The sequence below is a fragment of the Chlamydotis macqueenii genome, chromosome 5 (genome assembly GCF_036417535.1).
Source record: "Chlamydotis macqueenii isolate bChlMac1 chromosome 5, bChlMac1.mat, whole genome shotgun sequence".
NCBI lineage: Eukaryota > Metazoa > Chordata > Aves > Otidiformes > Otididae > Chlamydotis > Chlamydotis macqueenii.
The window spans coordinates 51,893,403-51,909,574 of NC_141560.1; the positions used below are offsets into that span (position 1 = coordinate 51,893,403).

The 16,172-nt window shown below is 40.7% G+C and overlaps 1 protein-coding gene across 10 annotated transcripts in view; it reads right to left on the reverse strand.

Annotated features, from left to right (window-relative positions):
• BRSK2 (BR serine/threonine kinase 2) overlaps positions 1–16,172 on the reverse strand; it is a 331,752-nt gene that overhangs the window by 96,432 nt on the left and 219,148 nt on the right. For all 10 annotated transcript variants that reach the window (XM_086749316.1, XM_086749315.1, XM_086749314.1 and 7 more), the window contains exons 3-4: positions 15,181–15,266; positions 541–681 (exon numbers count right to left, since the gene is read on the reverse strand). In XM_086749316.1, coding sequence (XP_086605442.1) covers positions 541–681; positions 15,181–15,266 — 227 coding nt within the window. The remainder of the gene's footprint in view (positions 1–540; positions 682–15,180; positions 15,267–16,172) is intronic.

Sequence of the window (16,172 nt, forward strand, 5' to 3'; positions counted from 1 at the left end):
AGTGAGTATCAATAGCAGCCAGATCAAGGAAATTCTTCCCTACTGGAAAGGAAATTAAAGGCAATAATGACTCAAATGCCCAGAAGGGACTCAGTGAAGGTTGCCAAAAGCCAGCAGGTTTCCAAAAACTGAAGGAAGCCATAAAATGACTTTACTGTATTTGTAATTGTAACAAGTTTGTCACAGGGATTCATTTTGATATAGTGTATGTAATTCTCAGTTATCAGTAAGTACCCCAAGAATGATGGAAATAAAACTGTTTTTCCTTGGTCGATTTGGTTTTCCTGGTTAAAGCACTCCCTGTGAATGAATTCTCCTCCAGTGAGAAAAGATGGACAATCTTCTCCATGAAGCATCTATCCGTGACTGGTGCACCATCTCACAGACAGCCAAGAATTAAAAAATATATCATCACTTTACACAATGCTTTAGAGCTTTATGTGAGTTGCTTACTAGTAAGTAGAAGTATCAAGAAATAAGATATCTTTATTCTGTGCTTTTATGTAACAGGTAACTCCCGTTGGAAATGGCTGTACTCACCATATTGAATGACTATGGCAGAAGTCTAAAGCAGAGATGATTTGTCGGAAGAACTTCCTAGCTTCTTTTGGTGTCAATCTTCCCTTTTTTACGAGATAGTCGAAGAGTTCCCCACCTGACACGTGTTCTAGCACCAAATACCTAGAAAATAACAAAGCCAGGATTTTGTAAGTACATTATCATACCAGCTCCCTCACACACACAGAGTTATATACAAACATCTGGACTTACACACGGTCAAGGAGAACACTTCTGGAAAGAACAGTTGAAGAGCTAGAATTTTAAAATTAGGAGTGATTAATATTTTTAACAGCGGTTCTGCAAACCTCAGACATGCCACTGTTGGATTCAGTGCTCAATATAATAGTAAGAGATAATCCGAAAGCCAAAAATGACTCAAAAGACCAGTCAGGGAAGAAGAGAACAATCATGTATAAGCTTTCACATCAGTTCTCTTAAAGCTAATGTGGAGTCAGACTGCGTACTAGGAAGCCTCAGGTCCCTTAAGCAAGCTGACAGTTCCTTTATAAAACAGCTATGGCAAAGCTGCACTCACATATTGCTCTGTCTTGGACACCTGAGAACAAGACAGATGTCAACAAACAAGAGGGAATTTGAAAAAAAGGTGAATAGCTTAAATTATGAACAAAGACAAAAAGAACTACATGTGTGCAGCCTACGGAAGGGCTTCAGCTTTTGCTGCTGAACAGCAGTGATTTGCTGGAGTAGCTGCCCTCCCCTGCAGCTCACACGTGAAAAATGTGACACTGAGTGAATAAACGTGGCACAATGGGGACCTAGGAGCATGAGAGGAAACCCCAGATCTCACATAACACTCCCGGCAGTCATACAGAGGAGAGTGAAATTTTCTGGAAGGGAAGGATTTGCCATGGATGGACCGTCTTGTTGTAAGTAGGTGTAATGAAAGGCAGCCAGGCAGAGGAAAACTTAGTAAATCTCTGGAAATGTTGCCTAATAGTGGGAATGAAATAGTTTCCCCAAGGAAGTGGTAGGAACACTGTCAACTGAACCCTTTAAAAATAATCCAGATAGAATATGGACTAAGCAATAGACTTCTATTGGCAAGAGGACTGCTTGAAACCTCCATGGACTTTTTCCATCTCTGCTGTGATTTCGTGCTCTACTGTCTCCTTGCTTCTTTGCCTAGCATATATTATTCTAATACAGAATTAGGAAATTACGCAGTGAGATTATTTATTCAGAATCTGAAACGACAAGTATGAACATAAATTATTATTCTTGTTATTGAAAAATCACTTTTGTTCTTTGGTTCTGTTAGCTGTTTTAAACCCTGTAAGAGAGGCAGAAACCTGCACTCCTCCCTTACTGCCTAACTCCTTTGAAGTGAGTTTCAGGGTTGCACGGCAAGGCATGCGACCTGAAAGCTGTAAAGCAACAATGCAGGGGTGAACAGGGCATTCAAACCTTCAGCAGCCTGTTTGAGAGACATCCCCAGAAAACTTGCAAACAAGAATTAAGTATTTTTCCAAATTTTGAGTGTGCTTCTCTGTTGTCTTCTCCCAACAGTACAGCAGACCAGGCTAACCTGTATGTGCAGTATTATCCCCATCTGTAATGCTTTGCTTTACAGCAAGCTAGTTTTATTACCAGTATTAATCCAACTCTTCAAATTTAAGTGGACAATGAAAATAATTAATACTGTCTTTTCTGTACTTCAAGCAGCACAATCTCCAAGTGAATTTGAAATGGAAAGAGGAGAAGATTATTATAAATGTGGGGGCTTAGTTATTCCTGTTTTCAATGTTTCCAAAAAGATGGAACAGTAGAAGGAGCAAAAGCTGTTTCGAGGAAAGTAAAATTGGCTTAATGGTAATGGCATTAGCCTTGAAGTTGCAAAAGTGGGACCTGAGTGTCTGGTCCATCATCAGCTCCTGTGTGACTTCCATGCGTCAGCTCCCAGCCAGCACAATGAGAAAGCATTTCCCTGCCTTACAGAAATGCAGCAGAGAATGCCGTAAGAGACAGGCATTAATATGGTCTTGCCAGCTAAGTAAGTAGTACGTAAGCACAAAAAAGCGGACAACAAAGTGAAATTCTAAACTATAAGGAATTAAAATGGTATTTTCTGCAATTTTTATCAAAATAGAAATATTGTAATATTTACCTTTTTTTTTTTTTCATTAAAATGAGTAAAAAAGAGAAAACTCTTTACTTGAAAATCACATTTTGAATATGTGGGTTATCTTCTCTCCAAGAAGAGATAAGCAGTTACTAGACTGTCTACTGAGTTCACTTTGGTAATATGGAGATCATCGTTTATCTGCATTACAGTTTTTGAGCAAGACATTGAACCACTCAGAAGAAAGCTGATGTGCAGTAGCCATGGGCACTGGGGTGTCCACATTTTCAAGTTCCAATCCTCACTTTCCAAGCCTTGGCTAACAGACACTCTGATAAGAGGGTTTGCTATATAATTCATCCTCCCTCTCATGCTAGCAACAGATCTGGCTCACTATCCCATGTGGCAGACCCAAGCCTGGTGCAGAATCAATCCTTAAATTCTCCTTGACAGCTCCCTCTCTCACTGTGCCCAGCAGAAGCTGGATACAGCAGCGCATCTTGCCCCCAACATTCAAATTGATAGCTGATTTCTTTTCCTGGGAGGTATTTTACAAAGATGATTGCAGTCACAGGCATACAGAACACCCTCCACACTGGTTTCAAATGCACAGTTTTGGAAAATTACAGACCCAGCATTTCTGTCACCCACAGCAGGAACTGCAAAGCAATTTATTTTCATCAACTTCATCTTATTAAAAACACTCAACAAAAATGCACTGACACGTTGTATGAAAAATAAAACAAATTGAAAGACAGGGAGCATTTACAAGGTTATTCATTTTTACTTGCCGCCTAGAAGCACCAGATGTAATAATGGAAATGAACAGGGGAGAACATTTGAAAAAGATTTGTGCCTATGACATGTCAAGGGACACAGAGAAGCGCAGTGACGATGTATTCTGATCTGACAAAGCCCCCAACATGACAGGAGCGAGAAGGACGACAAACACATTTCCCACTGGTCAAGTGCAACAAATAAATGCTGCAGGGATCATTCTACAAGTACTACGTGGTTATGCTGCAGCTAGGATTTCTGAGTTCAGATTTGCAGCTAGTCACCCGCCAATCCTATTCCCTCCAGCACAATGCCGTTTTTTTTAGGATAGCCCCGAACTAGGAGATTTTTGATTAAACAAGGGCATAATTCAGCACCTGCCTCCATCTCTGTGCAAGCCAATGTTTCACTGGTGCATTACATGGCACATTATTTCCAAATGAGCCAACAAGAGGGGTTTAAACACTTCCAAGTGTTGCAGCAGTTCTAACTACCCCTGTACAGCTTACAGAATCCCCACTGAAAGCTGTATATATGTATCTGTCCATCTATGTCTGTATGTGTGAGTGTGTCCGAGTGACTCCATAAAAGAATACAGACTGAAAAGCCAAACAGAAAAAGCAAAATAAAGAAAGAGCCTTATTCTAGAGGCTGGGAAATAAGGCATATAGACACTACATCTTTCCTAAATCTGTGGCACAGAAGACAGTCCAGATTTCCTGAGTCCACATCAGCATTTAAAATCCTTTACTTCAGCAAAGTGCTAAAGGATTGGAAGTATGCCAATGCTAGCTCTTGGAGGATCTAGGAGAAGGTAAATAACACATAGCCCATAGGCGAGAAAAACCATAAGAAGTATTTTTTCTGAGTTTCCCCTTCCCTTTTATCTTTCCCAGATGTGACAGGTTCTCATCTCACTATGATACTATTTTTCCCATTTATTCTAAGCAGGGGAGTGAATTCTAAAAATCCCAGAACTGTAGCCAGAACTAGTCTCGCATTACATTTGGAGATGAAAAGTAACTTACTGGTGAATGAAGCTTTTTTAAAAATCATGTCTACGTAAGATTGACAGCATCAGTCTTCCCACTGTAAAAATGCAGGAAACCCTACTCTGTAATAGCTGTTGCAAGGAGGTTCGGGGAAAGGAAGGACTCAGACTCTGGCTGTTAGTATGCATGCTACCTACTGTGATAATAAAGAGAGGAGCTGTATTAGGACAAAAGATTGTAAGAGAACATAGCTCTCACATCTCGGATGCTCTGGACACACACCAGCTCTTCTAATCCTTGCATTTCACATGAGAGAAGCATTCTAAGTATTAGCATCCTGTTCATTACCGGTAGGGAACTGTGAAGCAAAGTGACTTGCCCAGGGTTGCAGTCACCCAGTATCAGAGCTGGGATTAGCACCCGTGGTCCCTTTTGTCTTCTACTCCATACTGTCCCCACCACCAATTTCCTCTCTGCTTGCCAGGACACCAGAAAAGCAAGAAAACATTGGCTTCTGCAACTCATTATGAAGCCAAGTGCATGTGGTGTTAAAAATAATAGATTTTTGATTATGTGTTTTCCTCACTAGATATATTCTTTAAGCAGTTGCAAAAGTTTTCACAGGCCACAGCTTGCTTTCAAAAAGACACCAAGGCCCATGTCTTACATGATATCTTATGTCCCTGCTACAAACCAAGACACGAAACAAAATATCTCTGGTTAAGTTTCAGAGCTTGAAGGAGATAAGACTTTGGTCTTTAAAGACAAAGAAGTTGAATGCTTAATAAAAGAATAAATTAATCTCTTGGGGAGGAATAGAAAGATTGTAGGCAGCAGCATTCTATCTGTTCCCTTTGCCATTCTTCCATCTCTAGCCCAGCATCACCACTTCCACAATAAAAGCTGTAAGTTCCTAACCTCAAATGACCCACTACATATCATATCAGAGATGTGCGTGCAGCTTATAAAAGCAAACTTAGAATAATCCTAGGTTCTTTTCTTTCTTTTTGGTTTGTTTAATTCACTCTTTCAGGAACCAAAATAGTAAAGAAGTAATAATGAAAACTAAAGAATACAGCAAAGGATGATTTCTGAATGTGAAAGAGATGGAGTAGCCAAGATGAACGTGGAGAAATGTGGTCTTAAACCACCTTTGTGCCCCCCAGATTTTGGCTATACTAGGAACCAGCACAGACTCCAGAGGTCTCTAATTCACAGCAGCCTCCCCATGGTTGACTGTGGGTTGTTCTGTAGTTTGGACTGGAAATCCAACAAAAAAAATGACTGTGCCTCTCCTCCTCATAACCCCAACTTGCCTGTATTCTGAGGATCACAAGATGTGACAGCTGACCAGTTTCACATCAGTCCTACACCTGACACTTGACCTGCAATCCTTCAGGTCATTTTAGTCTTTTCCAAATCCTCTATGTCAGTAGGACTTCTATAAACACAGAGGATGGTCCATTTTCCCCTGGGAATGATCAATAAATATCTGATGATCAACAATTTTGTCTATAATCACCATATTTTTTGGCTATATCCAACTACACTAACTATCTGACAGGGTTGTGAGGACTTATGATGCCACTACCAGAACCTGAAAAAAAAAAAAAAAAAAGAGAGCTGTGACTTCTGCCCCAAAACACACCAAAAAATGCAAAATCTAGGCACTCACATAAAAAAAAAATCTGTATTTTCTTCCTTTTCTCCTCTATAAACTAAGATGTTAGTTTTCATGTATAATGTTTTTGGTTGTCCTATCACAAGCCCAAACAAGAAAAAGTTAAAACAGAACTCTTAGCCTCACCACCCCATTCCACTTCTTCCTTTCTCTGCTCCTAGGGACAACAGTGCTTGCTTGATTATGATTCAGGCTTGTAGTGCAGGTGCTACCTTTGACTCAGGCTTTCTTCAGCTCCCTACAACTTGGCTGTACTGGTATCTTCTAGATGTTTTCTTTACTATACCTCTAAGATGATGGTTTTCCTATCTATCCACATGGCTAAAATGTCTTATTTAATTTTAGTTAAATAGCTTTTATCTAAATTAACTCATCATCATTTATTTCACTTTGATAAATACATTCTTGCCCCATTGCTGGCAATTCAAAATAGACATCAAATCATTACTGCAATGTAATTTTTTTAGATTTCCAGTTTGACCACTCCTTCCATGCCTCCATTTTCTCCTTTTTTAATACTTTATCTAACATGAACTAGTTGCCTTCACTTCTAGATACCTTATAAGCCCTTTGGTAAACAATCTAGGATCTCTTCCTTGGCCTTTGAGGTTGACTTCTGTCTCTGAGCAGCTTCTAAAGCCAGATTCCATCATATACCTGTTAAATATCCAGGAAAATGATTCTGTGCTCTCACAACACACTCCCTACACTTGGAAGAGCATCACTGTTAATGACAGAGCTACATCATGATTTTTCTTCAGCCCCATCCTAAAGACTGTTCTTTGCTGTGATGCCTGACAGTAGCTTGGACTTCCCTGTCACAGGTTTCCAACAGTGTTGTGTTTCCAAAAGCTTTGTGTTTTGGACTGTAAACTGACAAGGGCATAGGCTCTGTTTTCATTCCATTCTTGTCCAGTGCCAGCACAGCAAGGTCTTCTCCACAACCAGCCTTTGCACTACAATACTATGAAAATATCACTTAAAACAGCAACAAAGACAGTTTTGGTGATGATTTCTCCTTCCCATCTGATGGACTATGCTGCACCTTATTTAATGGTGCTTTTGCCCAAGCCCTAGGGGACTTTGAGGAATAGCTCACAGAGCTCTCACTGAGGCAGGGCAGCTACATGCTACCTCCAAAGCAGGACTGTAACAAAAGAAACAGGCTGGCTCTGAGCAATGCCCATAAAAATGTTGTTGAAGAAAGACTAACTGGCACAGAGAACATCAGGACCATGCATTGCCAGATATTTATGCCAGAAAAACTCCAAACAAACATACCATTTACGATCTGCAAAGAATAAAAAACTGTCTTTAAGCCATTAGCAAGAATAGTGCGAAATACCAAAATTCTTGCCAGATAGGATCGCCTGCAGCAGCCCATCACTATACATCCCAGTGTGGGTATGCAGCTCCTGTTTTCTCAGCTTTACTGATGAAGATAATTCATGAGACATTCACAGCTACACAAATTAGGTCCTCTTGGGCAATACAAATTATTATTATAAAACTTAAATGGATAGAGGTCTTTAGATGAAAGCTCATACTGAATTTCAGGTAAGTATTATAAATGCAAAGAAATAAGAGTAACAAATACTCTCTGGTGCTCCAGGAATGGTGGTCAATTCACACAGCTTCTTGTTTTGATTAAGCAATAGAAGGTTTGTTCATAACAGGGTATGCAATTAGCTGTCTGTTAGGGAACCAGTTTATATTCCATTTTTTATTAAATGGTATGATATGTACATATACGACACACAATCTCACTTAAACCTAAACAAGTAGGTTGGCCTTCTACATAAGCCTGAATGTACCACTGAGTACCATCATACACCACTGGGTGATGTCCTAGGACTTTCGTTATGTGAGAAGTTAGACTGGACATTCATGTGGCACTGGCTAGCTTTTAAGATGTAGAACTTGAGGTGTGCACTCCAGCAAGATGTAAATCCCAGATGCAACTATACAGAAAGAGATACACATAAAGACAAGACAAATCAGGAGAGTGTCTGCTTGTTTCCTCTATGCTCAAGAGTGTACTGCTTTGTGATGCCTACGGGTAAGACATTTCATGAAATGACCACACCCACTGAGAAGCTTAAGTACTCTGTTTTATCACTTAGAGTTGAATATTACATGAAAATCATGAGAATAATTCTAAAACCAGGGAATATGGCACAGATCAAGACACTTTGGAGTTGACGCAGATGTCTAAGCAATTATGGAGGCCAGGAACACAAGTCAAGTAGCAATCTTAAAAAGACAGATAAGTCTTCAGTTCTTTTCTGTCCCTATCTTTATTAGTGCCACATCTGTAAAAACCTCTTGAAGTCTGGCCACAGTATCCAACAAAAATGGAAAGGGCAGTCCATGGAAAGAACTGTCCCACAAATGGCATGTGCTAAGCACTGCCACCAATCTTGATGAAGTCTGAACCATCTCACAGTAATCCAAAATCCCCAGCAGATTATTTGCAAGAAACTAACTATACCTTTTGATCAACTCAGCTAAGAGTTAGAAAACATTTCAAAGCTCTAGTGAATTAGTAAGGGATCTGTCTGGAACAGCAGATTGCCAAAGAAAAGTCTCTAGAAAAAGAATTCCTGGTGATTCCTCTTCCATGGTACCACCCTACATCAAAAATGTCCTTCCATAAATACATATGAACAGACCTATGTGTAGCAGGGAAGAGGTTAAAAGCTGCCCAGCCAAGACTGACATGCTGTAATTCTTTAATGGCTTTTTTGTTGCACTCTTTTCTATTGATTAAATAATCTCTATCAGATATTAAACCCCTTGTTATTAGCACGGCCTATAAATTATTCAGAAGTTATATAAATTCTTATGGCTGGCATGAATTTTTAAACCCTAATTTGGCACCAGCCCAAGAACACTGTTTTTTTTAAATTATTTTGTCCTCACCTGTAAGAAAATGTGCATGCATTAGATTTTTTTTTTCCAAAAGACAATTTTAACTGCAGTCTGCTTGTTTGAATGGAGATTGTATTTGATTTCTCACTACATTTGGACACAAACAGGTTGGGGCTTTTGGGGAAAAGAGAGGTAGGATGAGATTACACTGTTGCGCTCTGTACCTTTGACTTATTGGGGATGAAAGATGTTTTGAGCTGTGCCTTCATGGTGTGTAGTCATGAATAGCAAGGTACTGTAGCAGCCTCCTATTTGGGCACAGGAATGGATTCAGCCAGAGGGATCCTCAGCACAAGATGGGCAGATATGAACCAACACCTATCAACTCACTGCTGCAATTCTGCTAGTGACCATATACTTTGGGGTTTTGTTCTTCAGAGCTAAGTGGCCCTTCCTTTAACAACTAGGGCCCAGACACACACACGCTGCCTACTGAAGCCTGAAAGAAATTAAGCGTGTCAATACACTGTGGCTGTGGAGCTACATTTTCCCTTGACCTTTGCGCACATCACAGAATTGCTCCACTATGGGTTTGCTTTCCCCCAAGTCCAGAACCACGGCCTGGATGGTATGCAAGTGCACGTGTCAGGAACTAGGCAGAAGATACAGCCAGGTTTTTGGGTGGAGCTTATTAAGACCGTGTTGCACCAAGTGTAGTATTAATCATCTCTACCACCATTTCTGTGCAAGCTCTCCTTTGTGCCAGGCTGGCGTCCGTCCTGCAAGTGGTGACACCTGTCCTCAGTGCAGCATCCTCTCCCCTGCCCCTGGCCTCTAGCCAGCTCCACATCTCCAGGCCCACCCTTGACTCAAAACCTCATGTGCACTGGCTCCCCTACTACAGCTGACTGGCTTTCCTTTGGCTATACGAGCTTGTAATTCATGACAGTACTAAAACACGTCAACAGCAGAAGAAAAGGGATCAAAGCAGGTGGTTATGAATATTTCTCTTAATTCTTATCAAGGCTTAGGTGGAAGATCATTTTGTCTTCCAATCCTGTTCTATTTTCTTTTCCTGTATCCACAGCATCTGACACTCCACAACCAGACTACCAAGAAGCATACCTACCACAAAATTAATTTTCAGCATGGAGCCCTTGGAAATGCTCCAACTTTCTGAATTGTCCTTCTGCCTTTAGACAGGTTTCCCTGCAGATGGATCGAATGTCAAAATTCTGGGCTACCAATAGCAGAAGAACATGCATGTTGGGAGAACATGCATTTTGGAGAGAATCTAGAGGAGGGCCACGAAGATGACCAGAGGGCTGGAGCACCTCTTCTATGAGGACAGGCTGAGAGAATTGGGATTGTTCAACCCAGAGAAGAGGAGGCTCTGGGGAGACCTTACAGCGGCCTTCCAGTACCTAAAGGGGCCTACAAGAAAGATGGAGAGAAACTCTTTAGCAGGGCCTGTTGCAATAGGACGAGAGGTAATGGTTTTAAAATAGAGGGAGGCAGATTCAGATTAGACATTAGGAAAAAAATTTTTACAATAAGGGTGGTAGAACACTGGAACAGGTTGCCCAGAGAGGTGGTGGATGCCCCATTCCTGGAAACATTCAAGGCCAGGTTGGATGAGGCTCTGAGCAACCTGATCTGGTTGAAGGTGTCCCTGCTCCTTACAGGGGGTTTGGACTAAATGACCTTTAAAGGTCCCTTCCAATCCAAACCATTCTATGATTCTATGTAAGAACCCTTTTTTCTCTTTCTCGCACCCTCTGGCACCTCACAATTAGTTTTCAACAAAAATAAACAGAATTACAGGAAAATCCTGCAGGAGAGGACTGGCAGCATGAATGTCTCTGCAGACACCACCAGAGCTGTAAATCTTTGACTCCTGCTGTCAGTTGATCTTGTATTAGCCAGAAACATGAGTTGTGCACAGGCAGGAGGACATTTTAATTTTGTTATCTGGCTCAGTGGGAAGCACCTTCACCTCTGAAATAAGGAGGTGATGTGTTGTGTACATTGCAAAGAGGCTTGGGTACTTGTCCAGTGATGAGAAAGGAACTTGTGCTTGGAAAAAGAGCTGATGAATGCATGGCGCATTTCAGAGAAGAATATTTTGATGTCCACTCCTTCTCTCAAAACACATTCTGGTTTAAAATATTGATCAAGTTGGACAATACAGAAATTTAAAATAAATGCTCACACAAAACTTGAAAATTTGAAATCTTAAGTGTGAAGATTTAAAAATTAATCAATATAAATCTATATAAAAATACCTGCATGCACTTATCAATAGAAATGTACAGATATATATACACACAGGCATTGATGGAAAGAGAATGAAGAAATACTAGTATAAACATCTAAAAAAAAAGTGCACGGAGTGGTCCTAGGATGTGTTTATTCTGTTTCATTTCCACTCTCCATCAAACCCCCAATGGTTTAAACTAAATAGCTAATCAAACAAGATCAAATGGATAATGCCAGCCCTGTTGGGAGTTCTCCAGCAAAACTGTTTCAGTCAGCTCTATCCGCTTTAGAAAGGGAAGGTACATCTCCTGTGGACTATATGATGGCACTTAGGTTGCCATGCTAACAGCTTCTCCAACAGTGGGACAAGTGCTTTTCTAAGATCAAAAGGAAAGCTGAATTTACTGCACAAAATGCAGTAAATGTACATATCAGAGATTTAAGAATAAAGCATGAGATTGCTTCCCAGAAAGAATCTCAGCCAACCACTTCACTCATGAAGGACTGGGCTTTGTGTGTTTCTTCTTATTTAAGCCTCAAGAAGTCTGCTAACGAGAACCTCCTGCTCATTCACAGTGGTAGTGCCGCTAACAGTGTAGGAACTCTGCCTTCCTCTCTGGTTGCTACACAAACTCTACCTAGGGACAGTTCAGGAAACACCTTTTCTATACATAGCAGAGAGAAAAGAGGACCGTCACCTAGCTCACACAGTTCATTTACAATGCAGAAACCATATGACCAAAAGAGTGTCTCCCCTCCAATATGCATTACAGAATACACCAAAACTTTATCTGCTTTGTTATCATCTTGCTCATTCCCTTAGTTTACTTACATTTCCCTAAAATTCCTGACTGTCTGAACTTGATTAGTCAAAATGACTGGTGCATACACAAATTTGGTAGCTCACTGATCGTTGCCCATTATGAATTAGCAATGTAAGTTCTTAAACAACTCTGGGCTTATCCCATACTAGGCTACTTTAACTCATTCTTGATCTTTAAAATGGGAGGATGATCACCCCTTCCTGGCTGTTTTGTCTATTAAGATTTTATGATGGGAGAGAGGGAGGCATAGATTCTCTATAGCTATTTCTAAGTGGACTTCCAATTTTGCTTGAAGGCTGTCAGTGTGATCATACAACAAATACAAAATAATTAAACTGTTAGTGACATTGCTAGTTTAGTCAACATAATGTATATCTGGGGTGGTATATTAGCACAAATACAGAGAGCCACAGTGCAGTCATGTTTTCCCCTGTGCACCTAGAACTGCAGTCCACAGTCTTACTAAATAAGACAACTCAAAATGCTGGATAAAGAGCTGGAAGTCTTAGAGGTCATAATTATCTCCATCTTTCCAACCATCTTGGTTAAAAAACCCCACCAAAACAAACAGAAAATTACTGCTACGCTAACACAGATATGCTAGCAGATTTTTATTATTATTTTTTTAAAAGTCATTTTCAGCGTTAAATAAACTGTGGAAAAAGGATTTGATTCATGGTTGCATTAGGAATCTACTCAACCAAAGCCCCTTGTCACAAATTAAATCATAAACCAAAAGTCAAACATGATTTGTGAAATTAACATTTATCGAGGAAATCCTCCCCAGCGCTGCATCATGATTAGTCTCTGGCATCTGAAATATCACCCATAATTCACGGGGTCCTCTGAAACCATGCCACTACTGCTACTGCTGAGATGGCAAGCATGATGGAAAGGTGCTGCCGCAACCAGAGAGCGACCCCTTTTTTAATGCTAGTGAGAACTAGAGGTCAATGTGTCTTATTATTTGGGAAAGAACACACATAAGACACTTCTGAGTGCCCCCCCTGCTTGTAACACTTCGCCCCTCCACAGGCACTCTCTTCCACCTTTTAGATTTATCCAAGGCCACGGCTACTTCTAATTTTGAACACGGAGGCTTGGCAGAAACTCTGCATTGTGCCCTTTCTTTAAAATAGTGACTAATAAAAAATGAAACATAATTAACAGCCATTGGCTCTTCCACCAAGTCAGTGTCTTTCAGCAGAGGGATTCAGCGCCTTTGTGGGGAGATGCAGCCAGCTCAGTCTTACACGCAGAGGAGCTACAGCACAAAGAAGACTCAGTGATTGTTAAAGGCTAAACAGCCACTGGCAAAGCCCACTTCGGTGCCCCACATTTTTTAGAAGTCAGGATATGCAGATGTAGCTTAAAGATATGGGATGCTTTCTTTTTCAAAGTGATTTTCAGCAGGAAGATATTTTCCTGCCAATCAATGCAGTTATTTTTTTTTTTTGAAATCTTGGTGAAAGACCATCCGTACTCCTCTGAGCACTAGATATGCTTCACATGGAGCAAAACGGCCCCCAAATCTTCGGGGTAAAGAAGGACAGCCTAGGTCAGCTGCTGGCTTCACAGGCATTCAGAGCAAGAAGGAAGCTTAGGCACCTCTATAACCCATCCCTTCACCTCAAGTGATGATCATGGCTTTTCTTCTTCATACATTGTCTACATTGCCTGAGTATACCACACCTACCTGGAACACATCAGCTGTATGCTGTGCTTATGCAAGTGTGCCTGTATACCTAAGATTACACAATATACAAACACACAAGGATCACAAAGAAGAATATTCCCTCTCTCTTAACCAAAAGAAAGCCTGGGGCCTCATCCTACCCCCCTTTAAACCAGAATACAGTGGAATGGACTCTTACAAATGGTGCCTCTCTTTTCAGGATCAAAGGAGAACTTACTGGCTGTAAAGCCTCATTTCCCTTTGCAATCCTCCTTTTGCACACAGAGCAGGCTGCGTTAGGTTTGAGCCTCTGTCCTCAGCTGGGGAAAACTGGGCTTAATGGAGCCATGACCATTTATGCCACTGAGGACAGAGCACTCGGCATGCAGCTCAGAGAACATCTGAGCCAGCTTCCACTCAGGGCCTGCACGAGCTCACTCTGGCAAATGCATTTCACCGCGGATGGCAGGCTCTGCCCCAGAGTAGGATGGGGAATCCAAAAGAAATTACTGCCTGCTCCACTAAGCTAACCCTTAGGCACAGAGGCCTTGCTTCTTGGAACAGGAATTCATTGCTCCAGTAACAAGTCCGACTGAAGAGTCCATGAGGGATTGTTACCTCCATTCAGCACACTTTCTTTGGGTAAACAGTTGTGTTGTGACATAAAGGAGAGGTCACCAATGGATGGTGGTTTTAAAAAATAGTTTAATTTTTTTTTAACCACTCTCTTCTACTTGCAATAACCTGGTAAAAAGCTGAAAATAACACTGAGTTCCCTACTGGGTTGCCCTTTTCCATTTGGAGAACATTGATTTTTTTTTTCCTGTTGTGCCAAGATTAATGTGGCCTGCTTGACAACAGATTCAACATATCTAGTGCTCTGTCAAGCTGAATCAACTCTGTCTGTGGACAACATCCCTGTCTGGCACTGGCAATGATCTGGAAAAAAAAAAAAGGCTTTGCTACTTAAATGTTACTACATCAGGAGATTTCAGCAGCCCTTAAAACCAAAAATTTTTATTGATGGGGCAAATTTAAAATATTGTTAGTGAGAGTCAAGGGTTTCAACGAAAACTATTAGGCAAGAGGAGTTATCCAAATTATCCACTGCAACAGTTTGTTACAATTTTGATTTAAAATGGTTCCAGATCTTACAGGTACAAACATTCCTCTCCTCTTGCTGTTTGATAGAAAACGTTGGTTTGTACTCTCTCCTCCATTTTATGTAGGAAAAGAAACAGCATGTAAGTAAAGTACAGAGAAGAAAATGAGAAAAGTCAAGGAAATAAGGAGTTTTCCTTCCTCATCCAAGTACCAGATATCACACGGACATCAGCTGAGGGTGAAAACATACCCTTCTTCATTATTTCACAAATGTTACCAAGTTCCAAACCCCTCCTCTCCCTCCCTTGCTTCCTCCTTCCCTTTCCCTTTCTCTGGCAAAAACCAGTAATACCTACAAATATTTTTTATTTTCGTAAACGTCATGCAGCTTTAAAACATGGGGATGTTCTATCAACTTCAGGATGGCTATTTCCCGCTCCACCTGGAAGAAAAAAAAAAGAAATAAAGAAGATTAGAAGCTTGCTCTTAGAATACATTAGATATCGTCACACATTTACTTCCCATTTATCAATTTTCCACTCCTTTTTACATGCAGAGGATATGGCAACTTATAACAATGTATCATATTTAGCACTCAAATAATTTAAGAAAAATTCAATTTATTCAGCTTCAGCACTCCCTGCCCTGCAGGACAGAAAATGAGTAAAATTTCAAGGTTGAAAGAAAAGTCCCAAATCTACCAAATAAAATTAGCTGTAGGAATTACACGAGCATTCAAGGCTGTTCCTGACTCACAACCCAAAGCCAATGACATATTCTCAAAGTACAGAACCTCTAAGATGCCACTCTGGGCTCTCCTGACCTCTCGCAAGCACAGATGTGGCCACGCTGCACTATGTATTGCATCCTCAATTAATATTGGAAAATTCCCATCCTGAAGAACTTGCAGTGTATGCAGGGGAGACAAAGAGCGGAAGGCAGATAGCAATGCGATTTTATAGCTGCAGAATTGAGGCACAGAAAGGGAAAGAAATATAAAAAGTGACATAGGAAGCACAAGGCACAACAAGAAATTAAACCCGATTACTGGAGACGCAGTGTTCAGAGCCTTAAGCACAAGACTGTGCTTTCTCTCAATTCCCAGTCTGTCCAAGCATGGCTACTTCTAAGACCGTGCCTTCAACTAAAGTTAACAGATTGTGACTAAATTCCTGTAATTAGTGAAAGGCCAGATCTCACTAAAAATTCCTATCATGACTGTCGTGGTGCTTTTAACTTGAATTTACTGAAGGTTTTCATTAGAGATGGAGTCAGTACAATTCCTCAGCTGCCAGCAAAATTGCTCTGTGCTGCTCGAAGCCACACTGTGACCACTTTGATTTGACCT